The sequence below is a fragment of the Dama dama genome, chromosome 13, assembly GCF_033118175.1.
Source record: "Dama dama isolate Ldn47 chromosome 13, ASM3311817v1, whole genome shotgun sequence".
In the NCBI taxonomy this organism is placed as follows: Eukaryota; Metazoa; Chordata; class Mammalia; order Artiodactyla; family Cervidae; genus Dama; species Dama dama.
Window position 1 is genome coordinate 30,489,130 of NC_083693.1, and position 19,304 is coordinate 30,508,433.

Consider the following 19,304-nt stretch of genomic DNA (forward strand, 5'->3'; position numbering starts at 1 on the left):
TACAGTGGTAGGAACAGCGGGGTGGGAGTCGGGGCTAGGAACAAAGCCAATAACAAGAGGAAAGACCTCCAAAGGCTCACCTTGTGCCAGGCACTGCTCTCACAGTGTCCTATATATTAATTCATCTATTCCTCATGACAAAACTCTGACATGGGCCCTGCCACCATCCTCACTTTACAGATGATGAAGCTGAGGCGGAGATGTTAGTGACCTGTCCCACGACACCTGGCTGGAAAGCGGCAGAGGCAGGATTTGAACTCAGAGTCTGACCTTTTGGCCATCATGCTAGGCAGCCTATGTCTGGCACTAAAGCTTTTATTCTAAAACAAAATGCTTCTGAACTGTGGTGCAGGAGAAGACTCTTGAGAGTCCCCTGGACTGCAAGGAGATCAAACCAGTCAATCCTATAGGAAATCAACCCTGAATATTCATTGCAAAGACTGATGCTAAAGCTGAAGCTACAATACTTTGGCCACCTGATGTGAAGGGCTGACTCACTGGAAAAGACCCTGATGCTGGGAAAGACTGACGGCAGGAGGAGAGGGGGATGACATAGGATGAGATGGTTGGTGGCATCATTGACTCAATGGACATGGATCTGAGCAAACTCTAGGAGATAGTGAGGGACAGGGAAGCCTGGTGTGCTGCAGTTCATGGGGTTGCAAAGAGTCAGACACAACTTAGCATCTTGAAAACAGTAACAACAAAATGTCCGGCACTTTAGTCCTCACAGAATTTCTTTTCAAGCAGACCCCTGATTTTATCTAACAGGTGGACTTCTCAGGAGAAGTTCCCATCTCTTCCAGTATTTTCTGGCATAAAAAAAATTAAATTAATGGAATACAGCTCAGTCTTGGAAGCACTGTCTGGAGTATCCATGCTCTTCCTTACCCTCCATTACATGAGCAGCTGGGAGCACGTGAACGGCAGAATGAATGTGGCCGTATTCCAGGTTTCTCACTCAAGTTCTCATGGAGGCAGATGTTCCCGATTCAGGGTGTGGGGCCAGTGTTTCCTTGCCCCTAGCATAATATCAAAGACCTCTATTCTGAGTGACTAGAGATTCATGAGTTGCCTACTTTTCTCCTTCATTCTGTAAGTTTTCTACCCAACATGTATGGTTAGACAAAAAGGGGGGGAAGCACTACTCGACTCTGTATTAAAAATATGACAACCATATTCTTGGTCACAGTTCCTATTTTGGGACAGAGGCACATTCCAAAGCTATTAAGTAAGCCCCTAGCTTTCTGGGCTTCTCACTATTTCCTTGGGCAGAAGAGAAGAACTTCTCATTGAAATCAAAAGCAAAGGCAAACCAGGCGCAAATCAAGCACAGAGATAGACAGTGGGGAAAAAATTACAGCTGCAAAGTGCATGTAGTTTGGGGGGGTACAGACTCCTAAACAAAGTTTAGTGACAAATTCAGAAAACTATCGTTTGCTAGAAAAGAAACTAAGACATAAGACAGATACTAGCAGTCAGTGAAAATCTTTCTTGGAAATAACGCATGATAAAATAATCTATAAATGTGGTCTTCTAAATCTCACGCAGAAGACCAAGGCCACTGCCCTCTCTATTATTAACTAATAGTATTTGGATAAAAGGGTATTGTTTCAGGGCTGGCAGAGAGCATGCTGTGCCCAAGTGCAGTGCTGGCTAAGGTTTATGACCTTGGGAACAAAATTCCCTCTCACTTTTAAGTTCTGAGAGATGACTGCCACAGAAGCCACAAACTATGACGAACGAGCATACATAAACAGAATTTAGTTAGCGGCTTGGGAAGGAATCAGTTATCTTTACACCCTAGTTCCCTTAACTCAGACCAGCTCCCAAATCCCTCGGGCCATGCTTCCATGCCTCCCACGATCTCAGATTACCTTATGGATAATTATGATTATATTTTATATACAAAAAAAAGGGGGGGGGGGAGCTTAGAGAGGCTGAGGGAAAGCCAAAGATCACAGATCAAAAAAGCAGTGGAGCCAGAGCTTGGACACCCAAGCCATACTCTTCGGCACACCATAGCCCACCTCTGCCCAGGACCTAGAGGAGGCAGAGGCTCAGGGCAGGTTCACCTTGCAAGCTGCTGCCATGACTCCAGGAGATGGGAGAGTGAGGTGGGAGAGGTTCAGCAGATACCGTCAGCTCTGGGAGGAAGCTGAAGGTAGAGATAGACGGAATTTCTGAAGACCATCTGAAGGCATGAGAGAGGCTGTTCTGAGGTCTCTGTAGAGACTCTCATCCGTGACTCAAGCCCTAACTATTTTGGGATCGTCTCCGAGAGTCCATGATCATGGAACTAAGGCATAGCAGCCCTCCCTCAGTGAGGGGCGGTGGCCACATGCAGGCTGCCCAGACCTCAGGGCCAAAGCTGAGGGGGTTCAACCATCACCAACTGGGCCACAGTCTTCTGCAGAGAGGCCGACTCACCCATTTCCACTCTTTCTAAGCTTCATACAGAAATATGTTTCTGCCACCACAGTGGGTGCAAGAAATTTATGAATGTATTCATTGATTATCTATCGATTAGTGAGAAGAGAAAAAGAAGAGTAGTTAATCCTCTCTTAGATGAAAGAAGGAGCAGGAGAACACAAAGGCCTCGCAGGTCCGTTTGTTCATTCAGACGCCCATCAGCATGTGTGTGTATGTGTGTGCACGCGTGCGCGCATTCCATAATTTAAGGATAAGCCCTTCTGCACAGCCTTTCAGATTAACCACCACCATTTATTGTGTGGAATTCTGCCAACTGGACATGTGTGATTTTTGCAGGCACCCTCTTTCAAAATGCATGTGCCTCAGAGTAGTGAAGTGGAAGTTAACATTTTTTATTTTTTTAAATTGAAATACAGTTGATTTACAATGTTGTGTTAAGTTTCTGGTGGGCAGTAAAATGATTCAGTTATACATATGTGCATTTTTTTCATATTCTTCTCCTTTATGGTTTATGAGGGGATACCAAATAAAAGTTCCCTGTGCTATACAGTAGGACTTTGTTGTTTACCTATTTTATATACAGTAGGTTGTATCTGTTAATCCCACACTCCTAATTTATCTTTCCCCCACTCCCTCTCCCCATTGGTAACCATAAGTTTGTTTTCTAAGTCTGGGAGTCTATTTCTGTTTTGTAAACAAGTTCATTTGTAACATATTTTAGATTCCACATATAAGTGATATCATATGGTATTTTTCTTTCTCTGTCTTACTTACTTCTACTTAGTATAATAATATCTAGGTCCATTCAAAAATTTTATATAAATTTAATCAGAATATATATATATATATATATATGTGTGTATATATATATATATATATACATGTATTTATTTGGCCACATGACTGGCTTGCAGGATCTTAGTTCCCCAACCAGGAATGGAATTGGGCCCTCAGCAGTGAAAGCACGGGGTCCTAACCACTGAGAATTCCCCCAGAACACTTTTCTTATAATCCAAACAAGCACTTTAGCCAAGACACTGATCCAACTGGCTGATGAAGGAAAGGAGGGAGGACAGATCATCCGAAAGCACTGGGTGTTTAGGGGCACTTGCAGCCTTAACCTAGGGAGTGCCAACCGCAGGAGCGGCCACCCCCACGTGCGCCTACTGAGACTTGAAGGATGGCTCGTGTGACTGAGAAAGTGAATCTTCCGTTGTGTTTTATTTTATTTCACCTTAATTAAAGATTTAATTATGGCTAGTGACTACCATGGGCTTCCCTGGTAGCTCAGCTGGTAAAGAATCTGCCTGCAGTGCAGGAAACCCCGGTTCAATTCCTGGGTCAGAAAGATCCCTGGAGAAGGGATAGGCTACCCACACCAGTATTCTTAGGCTTCCCTGGTGGCTCAGATGGGAAAGAATCCGCCTGCAATGCAGGAGACGTGGGTTCAATCCCTGGGTTGGGAAGATCCCCTGGAGGAGGACATGGCAACCCACTTCAGTATTCTTGCCTGGAGAATCCCCATGGACAGAGGAGCCTGGTGGGCTACAGTCCAAGGGGTCACAAAGAGTCGGACACGACCGAGCGACAGCACAACACAGCACCGCAGTGACTACCATATTGGACAGCACAGGTCTCAGCAGGGTGGGGAGAATGGGAAGAGCACAGGGGAAAAAAAAAGAAGTCGAAAGTGATAAATATAAACTTCCTGTCTCAGAACTGTAATTTGTTGCTATGTTATTTTATCACACACAACTCAAAGAATGCTTTGACAACTACCAAAGACATATACCAACTCCAATCGGTTTTTATGAAAACGAAATAATCTATGTAGTGAGCTTAATGCAGTGTCTGGCACACAGCCCACACTCAACAACTGTTGGCTATTATTAGTAGCATTTTAAGGTTCATGTTGCTACTTAAGTCTTCCATCTGTTTGAATTCAACCAATAAATCTTCTGTCAATCATTTCTGAAAAGAATCTTATAAAAATTTTAAAGGAAATGCAGCAATGGAAAGCCATTAAAATCGAACCAGGATTTGTAATTTCGGCTTCTCCTACATACTTGCTATGGGAACTCTGGGCCTCACTATACCCCTGTGTATTGGGAGTAGGTCTCAGAAAAATCAGGTTCTGCATCTGGCCAAGTCTTGCTGCCTGCAACAGGGTTTTCTCCCATCAGACTGTTTCCTAAATTAGTTAGATCTTATAAACTCTCAGTTACAAACAAGATGACCCAACTTTTTTTAAATGCAGTCAGAAATGTCAAAAGTGTGATTAGTTTTTAGTGATACAGTTTGAAAGAACTAGATGAGTTATGTGAAGGTTAGGAACGGACAGAGGTGCACCCAGAGAATGCTATACAAATAGATGCCCTCTGTCTCTCTCTGTAGCTGCCTGACAATCAGGCTGCACAGTCAACAGGATCCCTGGCTGTTATATGGGCTGAAACACGCCAGAGACCAGCTGGCCCTCTCCTGACCCTCAGAGAGAGGATAACACTCAGTTCCTCTCTCTGCCTTCCATGTACACAAGCCAGGCCATGCCCAGAAACAGGAGGGCTGTGACCCTAGCCACTCCTGACTGATGACCTGCCTCTTGCTAAGGACCAGCAGAATGTAGCCTGAAAAGCTTGCTTTGGTTTACTCATCAGGTAAGCTGGTGTTCTCCGAACAAGGGCCCAGTGGGTTAGACGAAGAGGATACTTTCAGATCCTCCATTAGAATAGAAAATTAGTCTTTAACCAATATTAACACAGTACTATGCTTACCAACTCATGTATTAAAGATCAAGTAGGAAAAAAAAATAAAGATCAAGTAGAACAGTAGAAGTGAAAACATTCTGTAAACTCCAAAAGGATCTATAAACAAAAAGGAAGTGGAATGTGTTTAAATAATACTTGAATCAAGAGACTCTGCTTCTGTACCATGTTCATGGATTAGAAGACTCAGTATTAAAACATCAGTTTTAGATTCACCATCATTATAGATTCAATGAAATCCCTTTTAAAATCCCAGCAGGCCTTTCTGTAGAAGTCAATAAGCTGAGTCTAAAATTCTATGGATAAGCAAAGGAACTAAAATAAGCGAAAAAAAAAAAATTGAAAAAGACCAAAGCTAAAGGACTCCTGTTAACCTGATTTCAAGTCTTCCTATAAAGGTACAGCCATCAAAACAGTGTGATATTAGCAAAATGATAGGCATAGAGACCAGTGGAACAGAAGAAAGAGTCCAAAAATAGACCCACACATATATGGTCAATTGCTTTTCAACAAAGGTGCCAAAGTGGGACTTCCCTGGTGATCCAGTGGCTCAGAATCTATACTCCGAATGCAGGGCCCCAAGTTTGATCCCTGGTCAGGGAACTAGATCCCACATGCCACAACTAAGAGTTCACATGACCCAACTAAAGATCCTGCATGTAGCAAGGAAGACTGAAGATCTCGAGTGCCGCAACTAAGATCCAGTACAGTCAAATAAATAAGTAAATAAAAATATTAAAAGGTGCCAAGGCAATTCAGTAGAGGAAAGAAAGTCTTCTCAACAAATGATGCTCAACAATTCAACATCCATATGTAAAAAGAGCCCTCCAACCCACTCTGCATCACATTAAAAAAATTAACTTGAAATTACCAAAGTATAAAACCTAAAACTATAAAACTTCTGAAGAACACATTGGAAAAAAAATCTTTCTGAAAAAAAAAAAAAATCTTTCTGACCTTGAATTAAACAAAGAAGTCTTAGATAAAAGATAAAACAAATCATAAAAGAACAAATTTTGATAAATTGGACCTCATCAAAATGTAAAATTTTTGCTCTTCAAAACTTTAAGAAAATTAAAAGATAACCCACAGATCAGGACAAACTATTTGTCAAATACATATGTATTGAAGAAAAGGTATCTGAAATAAATAAAGAACTATAACTACTTAATAATAAGAAGAAGAAGAACAACTCCTTTTTAAAACTGGGCGAAAGATTTAAATAGACACTTCTTCAAAGAAGAGATAAGAATGGTAATAAGCGTACAAAAAGATGCTCAATATCATAAGTCATTGCGTACTGTGCAAGCTAAGTCACTTCAGTCGTGTCTGACTCTTGGAGATCCCATGGACCATAGCCTGCCAGGCTTCTCTGTGTATGGGATTTCCCAGGCAAGAATACCGGAGTAGGTTGCCATGCCCTCCTAAATCATTAGAAAAATGCAAATTAAAACCACAATGAGATACCACTACACATGCACTAGAATGACCAACTTTTTAAAACTGACACACTACCACCTCACACCCACTAGGATGACTACCATCCAAAAAAAAAAAAAAAAAAATTCAAACAAAACCAGCAAACAGTGACAACAATGTGGAGAAATTGGAACCTTTGTACATTGTTGGCAGTAATGCAAAATGGTATGGCCACTGTGGAAAACAGTATGGGGGTTCCTCAAAACCCCATAAAATGGAATTACCATATGATTCAGCAATCCCACTTCTGGGTATGTATCAGAAAGAATTCAAAGCAGGATCTCACAGAGGTGTTTGCATACCCATGTTCATAGTAGCATTATTCAGAATAGCCGAGATGTGGAAGCAACCCAAGTGTCCATCAGTAGATGAATGGATAAACAAAATGTGGCATATATATACAATGAAGCATTATTCAGCCTTGAACAGGAAGGAAATTCTGTCACATGCTGCAACATGAATGAGCCTCAAGGGCATTATGCTAAATGAGCCAGTCACAAAAAGACAAGTATTATATGACTTCGCTTATATAATGTACCTAGAGTGGTCAGAGTCATAGAGACAGAAGTAGAACAGTGGCTGCCAGAGGCTGGAGAATGAGGGAATAGAGTTGCTGTTTAATGGGTTTGGAGTTTCAGTTTTACAAGATGAAAATGTGTAGGAGATTGGCTGCGCAACAACGTGTGTATGTTCAACACTACTCAACTGCACCCTTAAAAGTGGTGACGATGATAAACTTTATGTTGTGCTTTCTTAATCATAATTTAAAAAAAAAATAAACTGAAATACCAAGGGCTGCAGAGAGTGCAGAGTCTCTGGAACTTTGCTGGCGGGAATGTGAAATGGTATAGCCACTTTGTACAGTAGTTTGGCAGTCTTTCACAAAGGTAAATATACACTTACGTCTGATCCAAAAGTTCCGCTACTAGGTGTTTATACAAAAACTGAATGTGAATATCTTCACTCACAACTGCCCCAAGGTGGAAACCATCCAAGTGCTCACCAAGTGATGAATGGATAAACAAATAATAGTCTCTCCCTCCAGTGAAATACTACTCAGCAACAGAAAGAACCAACTACTGATAACTGGGCTTCCCTGCTGGCTCAGTGGTAAAGAATCCACCTGCCAATGCAGGGTACTTGGGTTCGATCCCTGAGTTGGGATCATTCCCTGGAGAAGGAAATGGCAATCCACCCCAGTATTCTTACCTAGGAAATCCCACGGACAGAAGAGCCTGGTGGGCTACTGCCCGTGGGGTCACAAAAGACACATAGACACAACTCAGTGACTAAACAACAACTGATAACTGCAATGTAGTGGGTTGAATCATGTTCCTCCAAGAAGATTTGTTCAAGTCATAACCCCAAGTACGTATGAATGTGACTTTATTTGGGAAGAGAACCTTTGCAGATGTAAACATGTTAGGATGAGGTTATACTGGATTAGGGTGGTGTCTTTATAAGAGAAGGAAGAGGGTATTCGAACACAGGCAAACAGGAAAGCTCATATGGAATGGAGGCCAAGAGTGGAGTGACGGCACTCCAGCCAAGGGACACCAAGGACTGGCGGCAGCCAAGAGAAGCTAGGCCTGGAGTCCCCAGAGAGTATGGCCTTATGGACTTGATTTCAGACTTCCAGCCTCAGAACTGTGACAGAATCAGTTTCTGTTGTTTAAAACGTAAGCCACCCAGTTGGTGGTATTTTGTTATGGCAGCTCTAAGAAACAAATACATGCTACAATAGGGGTGAGTGAGTCTCAAATGCAATTTCTATCTGAACAAATTCTACTTCTGATTCCATTTGGAGGACACTCTGGAAGAGGCAAAACTGCAGATCAGTGGTTCCAGAGGCAGGAGATGGGGATGGAAATAGATTACAAAGGGATGTTAAGGGAACTTTTGCAGGATGATGAAACTGTTCTTAACCTGGATTGTGGTGGTAATTATACAACGTAAAACTGAATCATAGAGCGGTCAGGGCTTCCCTGGTGACTCAGTGGTCAAGAATCCGCCTGCCAACGCGGGAGACATGGGTTCAATCCCTGATCTGAGAAGATCCCATGTGCCTCAGAGCAACTAAACCCATGTGCCACAACTACTGAGCCCGTGCTCTAGAGCCAGAGAGCTGGAGAGCTGAAACTACAGAGCCCACACACAGCATCAGCCCATGAGCTCTAGACACCATACGCCACAAGAGAAGCCACTGCAATGAGAAGCCCACGCACTGCAACTAGTGATTAGGAGCCCCCTTGCTACTTGTACTGTATATAAATTAAACTCTAAAACTGTCTGCTTAAAAAAATAATTTATGCTTCTGGGATTCCCTTTTTTTCTCAGTTTGACAAGACTCTTGGGAAGAGGCTCCTATCAGCCCAATCAGGGAAAATGTGAGGACAAAAATACCAATAATAGTTAGAGATTACAACCCATCAGATAATATAAGAAATCACTAAACCATATAAATATGTATAAATAAATAAATGTATAAATTGAAAGTTTGATGAGAATCCAGATAAATTACCTCCTCACAAAATACATATTAATTACAAAGAAGAGTAACTTTAGAGTGGAGAAGACTGACAAACACCACCTGAATTAAGTGATAAAAGTGAACATCACGCAAATGAAAAATCACCCACTTCACTGGATACAAAATTAAAATCAATTTTGGCTATTCCTGCCAAAGATGCATAATCTAAATCTAATCTTGAAGAAACATCAAACAAACCCCAATCGAGGAATATTCTGCAAAAGAACTGGCTTGTGACCTCCAGAAGTGGCAAGGTTACACAAGTTGAAAACGATTTTTTTAACGTCAAAAATAAAAGACAGAAAAATTGTCCAGAAGGGGACTAAAGACAATGTATGTGCTCTGAACTCGATCCTTTTGCTGTCATGACAGTAACAGGGCAACTAGGGGAAACCTGAATGGGGTCTCAGGATCAAATAATAATGTGTCCTCAGCCACACCACCCTGAATGTGCCCAGGCTTGTCAAATGGTAGTAACACATCACTGTTAATTTCCTGATTTCATGGCTCTATTCAGCTCATGTAGAACAATAGCCTTGCTGGTGGGAAATACACACAGTCAAGTATTTGGGGCTGACAGCACATGAGATCAGCAACTTATTCTCAAGGGGGACAATATAGCTACTTTTACTGTACTCCCAACTTTTCTGTAAGCTTGCAATTGCTTCAAAGTTTAGAAATTACTCAGAGAAAGAATCCTGGGGAGCCCAAGGCCTGTCACTTTATCCCATCCAATATATCAGGGGAGGGACACCTCAGTTTGTTCTGTATCCTTCCAAGGCTGATAGGAAAGTACCACGAAATTGGGATCTCAAACCCAGTACCCCTTGGCGATGTCTTATTCTCTGAAGCACGAACTCCAGCATACAGTAGAGATCTACTTTATTTGGATACCGAATGACCCAACAGGCTGAGATGTAAGACAGTTTGACTGCTAAAAGTGGATTTCTTACGCAGGCAGTATTATGGTGAGATTCCAAAGTCATTATACTAAAGACAAGATTCCAGTGTACTAATGCACAAACCGGTTCACAGAGTACTTTTTCTACCCACCTTACACTTAAGAGTTTCTATCAGCACTCTCAAATGGAAGTCTCCATTTAAATAATATTACTTCTGCTTTATGGGACATCATCAAACAAGTGAACCAGATTTCACCACAGAGAAAGAAGATGGTACTTTTAAAATGGAGAGGCATCCAAATGAATACAGTTATACTTCATTTTAAAGTTTATATTTCAGATTTAACACTTAATCTTAAATTGTGTTAACGAAAATGTCAGGCTCCTAATTTTTCAGAGACTAGAATACCTAAATCTAATTCAGATTTCAACAACAATATCATATACCATTGTCTAAATCACTGATTCCACATTGGTTTGAATAAGGCTTTTTTCAATAACATGAATGATTAAAGCACTCTATGACACTACTCCTCTAAACAAAATATTGACCACTTATCTGTGCCATAGATTTGTCCTGTCCAATACAGTGGAAGCCAGTTACATGAAGGTGGTAACACATAACTAGTACAAACTAAGATGTGCTTTAAGTGCAAAATACACATTTCAAAGACTTCATTTAAAAAAGAAGAAGATGATGAAATATCTCATTAATTTTTTAATATTGATTATATGTTGAAATAATATTATTCTGGATAGACTGGGTCAAATAATTATTGAAATTATTTAAGCAATATTAAAATTAATTACACTGATTTCTTTCTCTTTAACATGGTTTAAATGAAGGAATGTTTAAATGATGTATGTAGCTCACAGTGTATTTCCACTGGACATTGCTACATTAGACCATTTGTGAAATGAATAACAATGGATTTCCCAGAACACTACTGAACTTTATCCTTTGATATCTTATCTTTTCAAGGAAAATTTTTGCCTCTTTTACACTCCACTCAGTTCAAAGAAAGTATAGTAAGTATTGGGAATTCCCTGGTGACCCAGTAGTTAGGACTCTGCTTTCACTGCTGAGGGCCTGGGTTCAATCCCTGGCCAGGGAGCTGAGATCTCACGAGGAGTGAAGGAAGGAAGCATCTCGGGTACCTGGAACTCTGGGGCACTGCTCCGCAGCTGGCTCACGTTGGGCAAGGATCCTCCGTGGTACTGTGTAAGGCGGAGCTGCTGAAGCTTCTGAAACTGAACCTGGGGACAGAGAGATTTCAAAGCTGTTGAGACATGACAGCAAAGACCTGAAAGAAGCATCAAAGTACAGTGTTATATGCAGCAACATGGTTCAAGAGTGAAAGTCTTGGTTTCCATTTCTTCTCTACTTAAAACCTTCCAGTTTCTGGGGTTTTCTGGGTTTTGATTCGTCTATTTTGGGGAAAGAATTTATCCGTGTTCTAAATGTCCCAGGCATGACTCAAGGACCTTCTTGCACACTCTTTGAGTGCATGTGGTGGTGGGGGGAGGGGGGCACGTGCAGGCACAATCTTTAACAGCAATAAAAGAAATTTCTTAAAAAAAAAAAGAAAGTAAGCCACTGCCCATGATTCCAACATACTATCTTCCCTTCTCCATGCTCTTTTCCAGTCTCCATTTACTTTTAGGTGTAATAACTGCACTGAGACTTCCCTGGTGGTCCAGTGGTTAAGGATCCTCCTTCCAGTGCAGGCAACGCGGGCTCCACCCCTGGTTGGGAAGCTAAGATCCCACATACTGCAGGGCAACTGAGCCCACACTGTAACTAGAAAAAGCCTGCACGCCCCAACAAAGACCCAGCACAGCCAAAATCAGAAAAAAACAACAACTGCACAGTGGTGATCACAACATAGGCACAAGTCTGCATCCTTACAACACAACTCTTTTTCTATGATATATAAGCATTTTAAATGGTTACACAACATTTCTTCTTCAGCATTACTAACTTAGGATACATTTCAAAGAGTGATTACTAAGTCTTGGGTTTGGGCTTTTAGATGGCTCTCTATACACACTGCCAGAATGTTTCCCCAGAGGGTATACCAACATATATGTGAGAAAACTGTTTGGCCAAAAACTCACTAACACAGGATATTATCCTTAATTAGAGGAAAGACGAGGCCAATTCAACAGGTATAACATGGTGTCCCACTGTTTTAATATGCTTTTCTTCTGTAAGTTCTTTCTTGCTTCATTTTTCAAAAGGCAGTAAACTGGTTACAGTCCTTGTAAATCCCAGAGTGGTCCAATTTGATCTTTGAGAGTTCTGTTTCTAAAACAATAAATTACCTCTGTGGTTATATAACCCTTGGCACTTGTAATTCATGTAGGGAAGAAGGGAGTAGCTGGGAACCCTGAGGCAGAATTTTTACCCTTTCGTTACTCTCTCTGTCTTTGCCTAATAATCATAAAAACTACCAGATATGAGCTCCTAAGATGAGCCAGATGCTGTCCTCAGACACCTTGCCCACTTTATCCCTCACCCTCTCAACAACCACCAAGGGGGACCACGTGATCCTGCTTTTACAGCCCTGGAAACCCAGACTTAGGGACAGTCAGAGACCTGCCCAAGGTCACACAGTTGAAGGAGCCTGAGCTATGGCAAACTCAAAACCCACGTTCTTATTTCTGCCATGTTCCTCTCCTTTGATCCATTTCTTCCTCAATGATCACACTATTCACAAGCTCAGGGAAAAGTGACCAAAAGCTTGGCTGAGCCTATGGTGTGCTCTGGTTTTTTGTTTTTACATTTATTATGAAAACTTTCAAATACATACAAAATAGAGATGAGTATAATGAAACCCCATCTCTTCATCTTCAAGTTCCAACAACAATCAACTTACACCCAACCTTGATTCATCTTTATCTCCTTCATCACCCATTACACTCCACTGAAAGCCAAACAGCCTAGCATTTCATATTTCAATAGGTATCTCCAAAGATAAGGGCTTGTATCTGTCTGGAGGTTATAAAGGCGTATCATATAAAACCCTTTGGCAGCCTTAGCTTCCTTATACCAACAGTACTTGATTTCTCAAAAACACGGCACAGGGAAACGGTAATAATCTATTAATTAAAACCTAGATCTGAGAGTCAAATACAAGAGGGAGGCCGTGGTGAGCTTTTCCCATCTATCAGCTAAGTTATCAGTATAAAGTCTCAGTTTTTGATTTTAACATTCTCAACCAGAAACATTCGACTCTCTGTCCTTGAGATTCTCTAGACAAAATTCTCAGCTTGATCTAAAGCTTTTGATTCCTTCTTCCATCAACCCATCCACTTACTCACTTACATCAAAATGGTAAACTGTGTGTTGGGTACAGTGCCAGGCACCAGCTTACTAAGATGAACATGTGCCAAAGTCTCTACCTTCAGGGAGTCCTCACAAAGGCTTCAACTCTTACCCAAAAGCCTTGACATTTCAACCAAGCTGAGCTCTGGATCTAGCTAGAGATCTGTCTTCAGCTGAAATGGAGGCCATTCCCACATCTCCCATATCTGCTGGCTCTTCCAAAATGTCCATTTCTAGAGTTTTCAGAGACGGTTGCACCACAGTAAAAAAGAGTGCTGGATTTGGAATGGGAAGGCCTGACTTCGTAACCTGGTATTCCCACGTGGTTGCACAATCACTTTGCTGCCTACTTCACAAAGATGATGGAAGGATTAAGTCAGAGAACAGATGTGACAGTGGTGTGTAAAGTGTAAAAGTCTGGGACAACTGCTCAAAACATCATTAGTGTTGATATCTTTAGCGACCTCCTAAACTACTAAGTAATTCTGATGCCCTCCTCTTTTGAAATCGAGAACCAGCGAGCTAGAAAGAACCTTAGAGATGGTCTCCAATACCATCATGCTTATTGATAAGGAAAATGAGATCAAAGAATGAGTAGCCTGAGAGAGAGGTCATGGACCATCAGGCTATAGGCCACGGTTAGCCTAGAGAGTTCTGTTTGACCCACATGGTACTGACCCACTCGGTTTTAAATTTTAAAACATTGCAAGAAGGCAAGAAAATCTGGATTTCCATCTTCTCTTGATTGAAAGATCTGACAGACACTGAACCCATATTCTTGCATGGCAACAAGGCATGGAGCTGAGAGATGTGGCATGGAGTTTAGACAGGGCTTGGGTTCTCCAGTTTCCCCAAGTCCTCACTGTACCCTGTTATCCTCCACTATGGCCTGAGATCAGTGACAATTTAATCACCCCATTCCTGATCCCTCCATTCATTCTTTACCTCACCTGGTACCTTGAGTTAGCAACTTTCAGCCTATAGGCATACACTTTTTTCAATTTTTTAAAAAGTCTAAAAAATTTTTATTTGATATTGGACTGTAGTTGATTTACAATGTTGTGCTTGATTCAGATGCACAGCAAACTGATTGATTTATAAATATATATATATTCTTTTTCAAATTCTCTTCCCATTTAGGATATTACAGAATATTGAACAGAGTTCCCTGTGCTGTACAGTAGAGGTTGGTTATCTTTTTTTTTCTTTTTTCAGTTACATACTTTAGTGGAATTTCCTACAATGTCTAAAAGAAATGAGATTGAAGTCTCAACGACTCCTTTTTGAAAAAGGCTTGTCAAGAGTCAACACAATCCCCCCCAAAAATCCCAGCAGGCCTCTTCACAGAAACTGACAAGACAATTCTAAAATTTATGGATGAGTGAATGACCTAGAGTAGCCAAAGCCATTTTTAAGAACAGTAAAGATAGAAGACTTAAGTTACCTCATTTTGAGACTGATTATAAAGCTATCATAATCCAGACAGTGTGCTACTGTTCAAAAGAAAGATGTACAGATCAACAAAAACAGGAGAGAGTCCAAAAACAGACCACACATATATGGCCAATTGACTTTTGACCAAAGTGTCACAGCAGTTCAGTGGAGAACTGTTTTCAGCAAATGCTGCTGGTACAACTGGATATCTTAGTGGGGGAGAAAAGCAGTTGAGCATATAGACATTCAGTGTGACAACCAGAATCAAACCCTAGAACTGCCTCTTACTGGCCATGCAACCTTCCGCAAAATGAAGAACACTGTAGACCCACAGTCCATAGGGTTACTGTGAGAACTACATGAGACAATGAACGGAAAGTGATCAGCGCAATACCTGGCAAAGCGATAACACTCCACAGTCAAACAACATCTAATCTTTATCCTCTCCTCTCTGTTCCTCTCTCAGACGCCTCACTGTACCATATCTATTGCTTTTTTAGTACAAAAGTGATGTGCATGCATGCCCAGTCATGCCTGACTTTCTGCAACCCCAAGGACGGCAGCCCACCAGGCTCCTCTGACCATGGAATTTTCCAGGCAAGAATACTAAAGCGGGTTGCCACTTCCTACTCCAGGGAATCTTCCCGACCCAGGGACTAAGCCCACATCACTTGCATCTCCTGCACTGGCAGGCAGACTCTTTACCATGCACCACTTGGCAAGTCCATGAAAGTGATAGTTCCTCCCAAATATTCAAGCAAAATTAACATTCCAGGTTGATGTGGCATTTATCCTGTGGCTTCTCAATACTACCAGTTGTCTTTCAAAGCCGGACTTCTTAAACAGGTTCCCAATCCTTTCTCTGCTTCCTTCATTCAAGCCCTCAATGCCTCGCAAGCTCCCTTCCACCCAGCATGCTGTGGATGTGGTGGCTCTCACCAAGGTCACCAACAACCTCCAAACAACTAGACCAGAGGCTGGGTCTTTATCACATCAGACTAGCCAGCAGCACCAGGCTCGGCTGGTCCGCCTTTCCGTCTCTGAACCATAATCCTCCTGGTTTTTTCCTACCTCTCTGTCTACTTGTCAGTCATCTTTGCTGGCTCATCCTCCTCTGCTGTTGTTCAGTCGTGTCCGACTTTGTGACCCCATGGACTGCAGCACGTCAGGCTTTCCTGTCTTTCACCATCTCCCAGAGTTTACTCACACTCATGTCCATTGAGTCAATGATGCCATCCAACCATCTCATCCTCTGTCGCCCGTTCTCCTCCCTTCCTCCTTTACCTCTCCTTTAAATTGTGCAGCTCCTTGGACATCTCCCAGGCCCTTTGCATGTTTCACTCTGCAGCAGAGGTTACAAACTCAAGAGCATAGGGGTGCCAAGTATGGAAGGTGAATAAGCGAAGCAGGCTAGAATCACTTGTGAGGAAACCACAGGGAGTGAGGTGGTCTGTGGCAGAATGAAGGACATGTCTGTGCCTTGTCTAAGGTGGGCAGCTGCCATTCAGCGGTCATGCAGAAATGGATGGTAAGTGTTGTTAGATAATCTCATTTTTCAAAAGAAGCCAGAGTCCAGATTTTAATGTAAAAATCTCAATATTCACTGTTGGCCCTAAGTTAAAAGAAAAAAAAAAAAAAAATTTGGGGCTTCCCGTCAAAGAAATTTAAATAAATACATCACACAGCCAAATTAGAATTCAGGCCACCAATCTGTAAGATCTGTTCTAGAAATTCTTCCTAGGCAGCAGAATCTACTCCTGCTGCTACCCACCAAAGAGACCCCGCCCGCCAGCTAAGACTTCCTTCTTGAGCTCCAGAAGCTCATGGATAACTGTCTGCTGAACCATCTCTACTTAAATGCCTCACGTGCACCTCAAACTCAGCATCTCCTGACACCGAGTCTGCTCCGGACTTGCTCCTCCCAGCACTCCCTCTCTTAACAGAAGTGAAGTGAAAGTGTTAGTCGCTCAGTCGGTCCGACTCTTTGCTCTTTGCTCAAAGACTGTAGCCTGCCAGACTCCTCAGTCCATGGAATTCTCCAGGCAAGGATACTGGAGTGGGTAGATAATCCCTTCTCCAGGGGAATCTTCCTGACCCAGGGATCAAACCCAGGTCTCCAGCATTGCAGGCGAACTCTTTACCATCTTAGGCACCAGGGAAGCCCCTCTCAACAGAGGACACCCTGAAATGGCTCAGTTCTGAAAGCTAGGGACTCATTCTCAAGTCCTCCCTCTCCCTCGGCTCCCTCATCCACTCACCATTCTGGTCCTTTCTACCTCCTAAGTATCAATCTGTTGCACCCCTCTATATCCTTTTCACTGCCACCATCACACCTCCTAGACTCTAAACCATTTCCCTGTGACCTCGTCCATCCTCTGATCTATCCTACATGACTGTCCTACATTCGGGAGTTAGAGTCATTCTTTTAAAATGTAAATCTCTCCTGGTTCAACCCCTTCAATGCCTTTCCATTGTCCTTGGGATCAAGTCCCAAATCCCTGTGAATGCCTCATCTCAAATTACCTTCTTCATTCCCTTGCTGCACTTCTGCCCCCTGTGCCTAAAACATTCTGCCTCCTTCAACACGCAAGTATATACCCTCATACACCTTCCCCACTCCCATTAATTCTTTATGACACTGAAAGAGGTGAAGACTCTCTACCATAGCTCCCAGCTGTTCCCCTTTTGTAATATTTATCAAAATGTGCCCTTACTTGTCAAATGACTATCTTGCCCATTAATCTTTGTCCTCTATAGCATCCCTACAATCTGTTAGGAGACACTACCATACTACTGTCTGCAGAAGGAAATGGAAACCCACTCCAGTATTCTTGCCTGGAGAATTCCATGGACAGAGGAGCCTGGCGAGCTACAGTCCATGGGGTCGCAGAGAGTTGGACATGACTGAGCGACTTCACACACATGTACTGTACTACTATATCCCCAGGGTCCATCCTACCCTACACCCCCTCCCCCCCACACACACACTAGAGACCCAAAAGGTGTTTGCTAAACAAATTAATAAGATCTTTGAAGTAAGGCACCACATCTTCACCTCCCCCTACCTCACCCCCACCCCCACCTTTCACTCCGCCTCAACATCTCCCCACTGGGCACTCAAGCACTGACAAATGAATGAATGAACAAAGGAACAGCCTCTTTCCAGGCCTATCTGCCTCCACTTTCTTCCTTCTCTTTACCATCATCACTGAACTGATCCTCCTAGCATTCTCTTCTCAAAAATTATCCACTGCTTCCTGATAAGGCTGAACCCCTAAAACTAGAGTGGAAAATTCTCGAATCTATCTAATAGATTAGATAATCTAATCTATCCCACCAACTAAACAAATAGGATTTAGCTCCAACTCTGAAGGATCCAACTCTGATTAAAAGGAGAAAGGCTTGAAGCCCAGCACAGACTCAGGAAGGAAAGAGGACCTAGGTTGATTAGCAATGTCTGTTCCATCCATAAGCATGACTGCCATAGGCTGGTAATGGAAAATCAGGATATCTGCCATCAAGTTATCGATAATCTATTGAACAGGATAGATTCTCTTCCATCTGAGATCTTCGGACCCTTGGAGTTTTGGACATATGCTCAGGGAATCAAAGAGTTCTCTACAAAAAGAACTTCAGCTTTGTGATTTCATTATGAAAGTTATTCCTAAAAATGTAAATAAGCAAAAATTACTAGGCAAATTTAGAGTTTTCATTTGCCTATGTGTTTATGAACACAGCGGAGCCAAGTAGCATTCATTACTTTACTTGCAATTGGTAGACAGTAGAAAAGAACAGAGGCAGAATTAACATGTAAATAATGGCCTGTACAAGGTGAAGGACAAAATGACATCATAATTTTATAGTAATTAGAACAGAGAAAAGTGGTAGCTGAATTGAATTATCATATAGGGCACAGTTGGTCAGGCTTGCTAAACTCCAGATAATCTGAACTATAGGGTTTAATATGAGATTCACACTGAGAGCCTCAATTCAGTTCAGCAAAACAGCATTTATCACATTAATTCCATTTGAACTCACTGCATTTGTAACTTTGAATTTATTGGTACCTATGTATTAGCTAATGGTTATATCACAGTTAAAGCAAAGAATCTTACATACAAGTTTACGTTTGAACATATGTAAGTAACATAATCAGATTCATTTCAGTGAACACAGGACTTGTGAAAATTAACTGCCTTTGAAAGAGTCTGTACATTACTCACAGCCTCATTTGTCTGAGACACTTTAAATCGGACTCATGAATTGGGTGAGAAAGCAGATCAACTCTAGATACACATACAGAATGCATGTATCTGTACACATAAAATTTATGTATTTAAACAACACAGGCCCCAGCATTAATTCTCAACCTTCACCCTGTCATGTTTCTCAGTGTGATGAGCTTGACATGCTCATCCCCAGACACAACCAAGGTC

At 41.9% G+C, this 19,304-nt stretch overlaps 1 protein-coding gene across 3 annotated transcripts in view; it reads right to left on the reverse strand.

The window, feature by feature from the left end:
* CRTC3 (CREB regulated transcription coactivator 3) overlaps positions 1 to 19,304 on the reverse strand; it is a 98,047-nt gene that overhangs the window by 77,183 nt on the left and 1,560 nt on the right. For all 3 annotated transcript variants that reach the window (XM_061158763.1, XM_061158762.1, XM_061158764.1), the window contains exon 2: positions 11,265 to 11,363. In XM_061158763.1, coding sequence (XP_061014746.1) covers positions 11,265 to 11,363 — 99 coding nt within the window. The remainder of the gene's footprint in view (positions 1 to 11,264; positions 11,364 to 19,304) is intronic.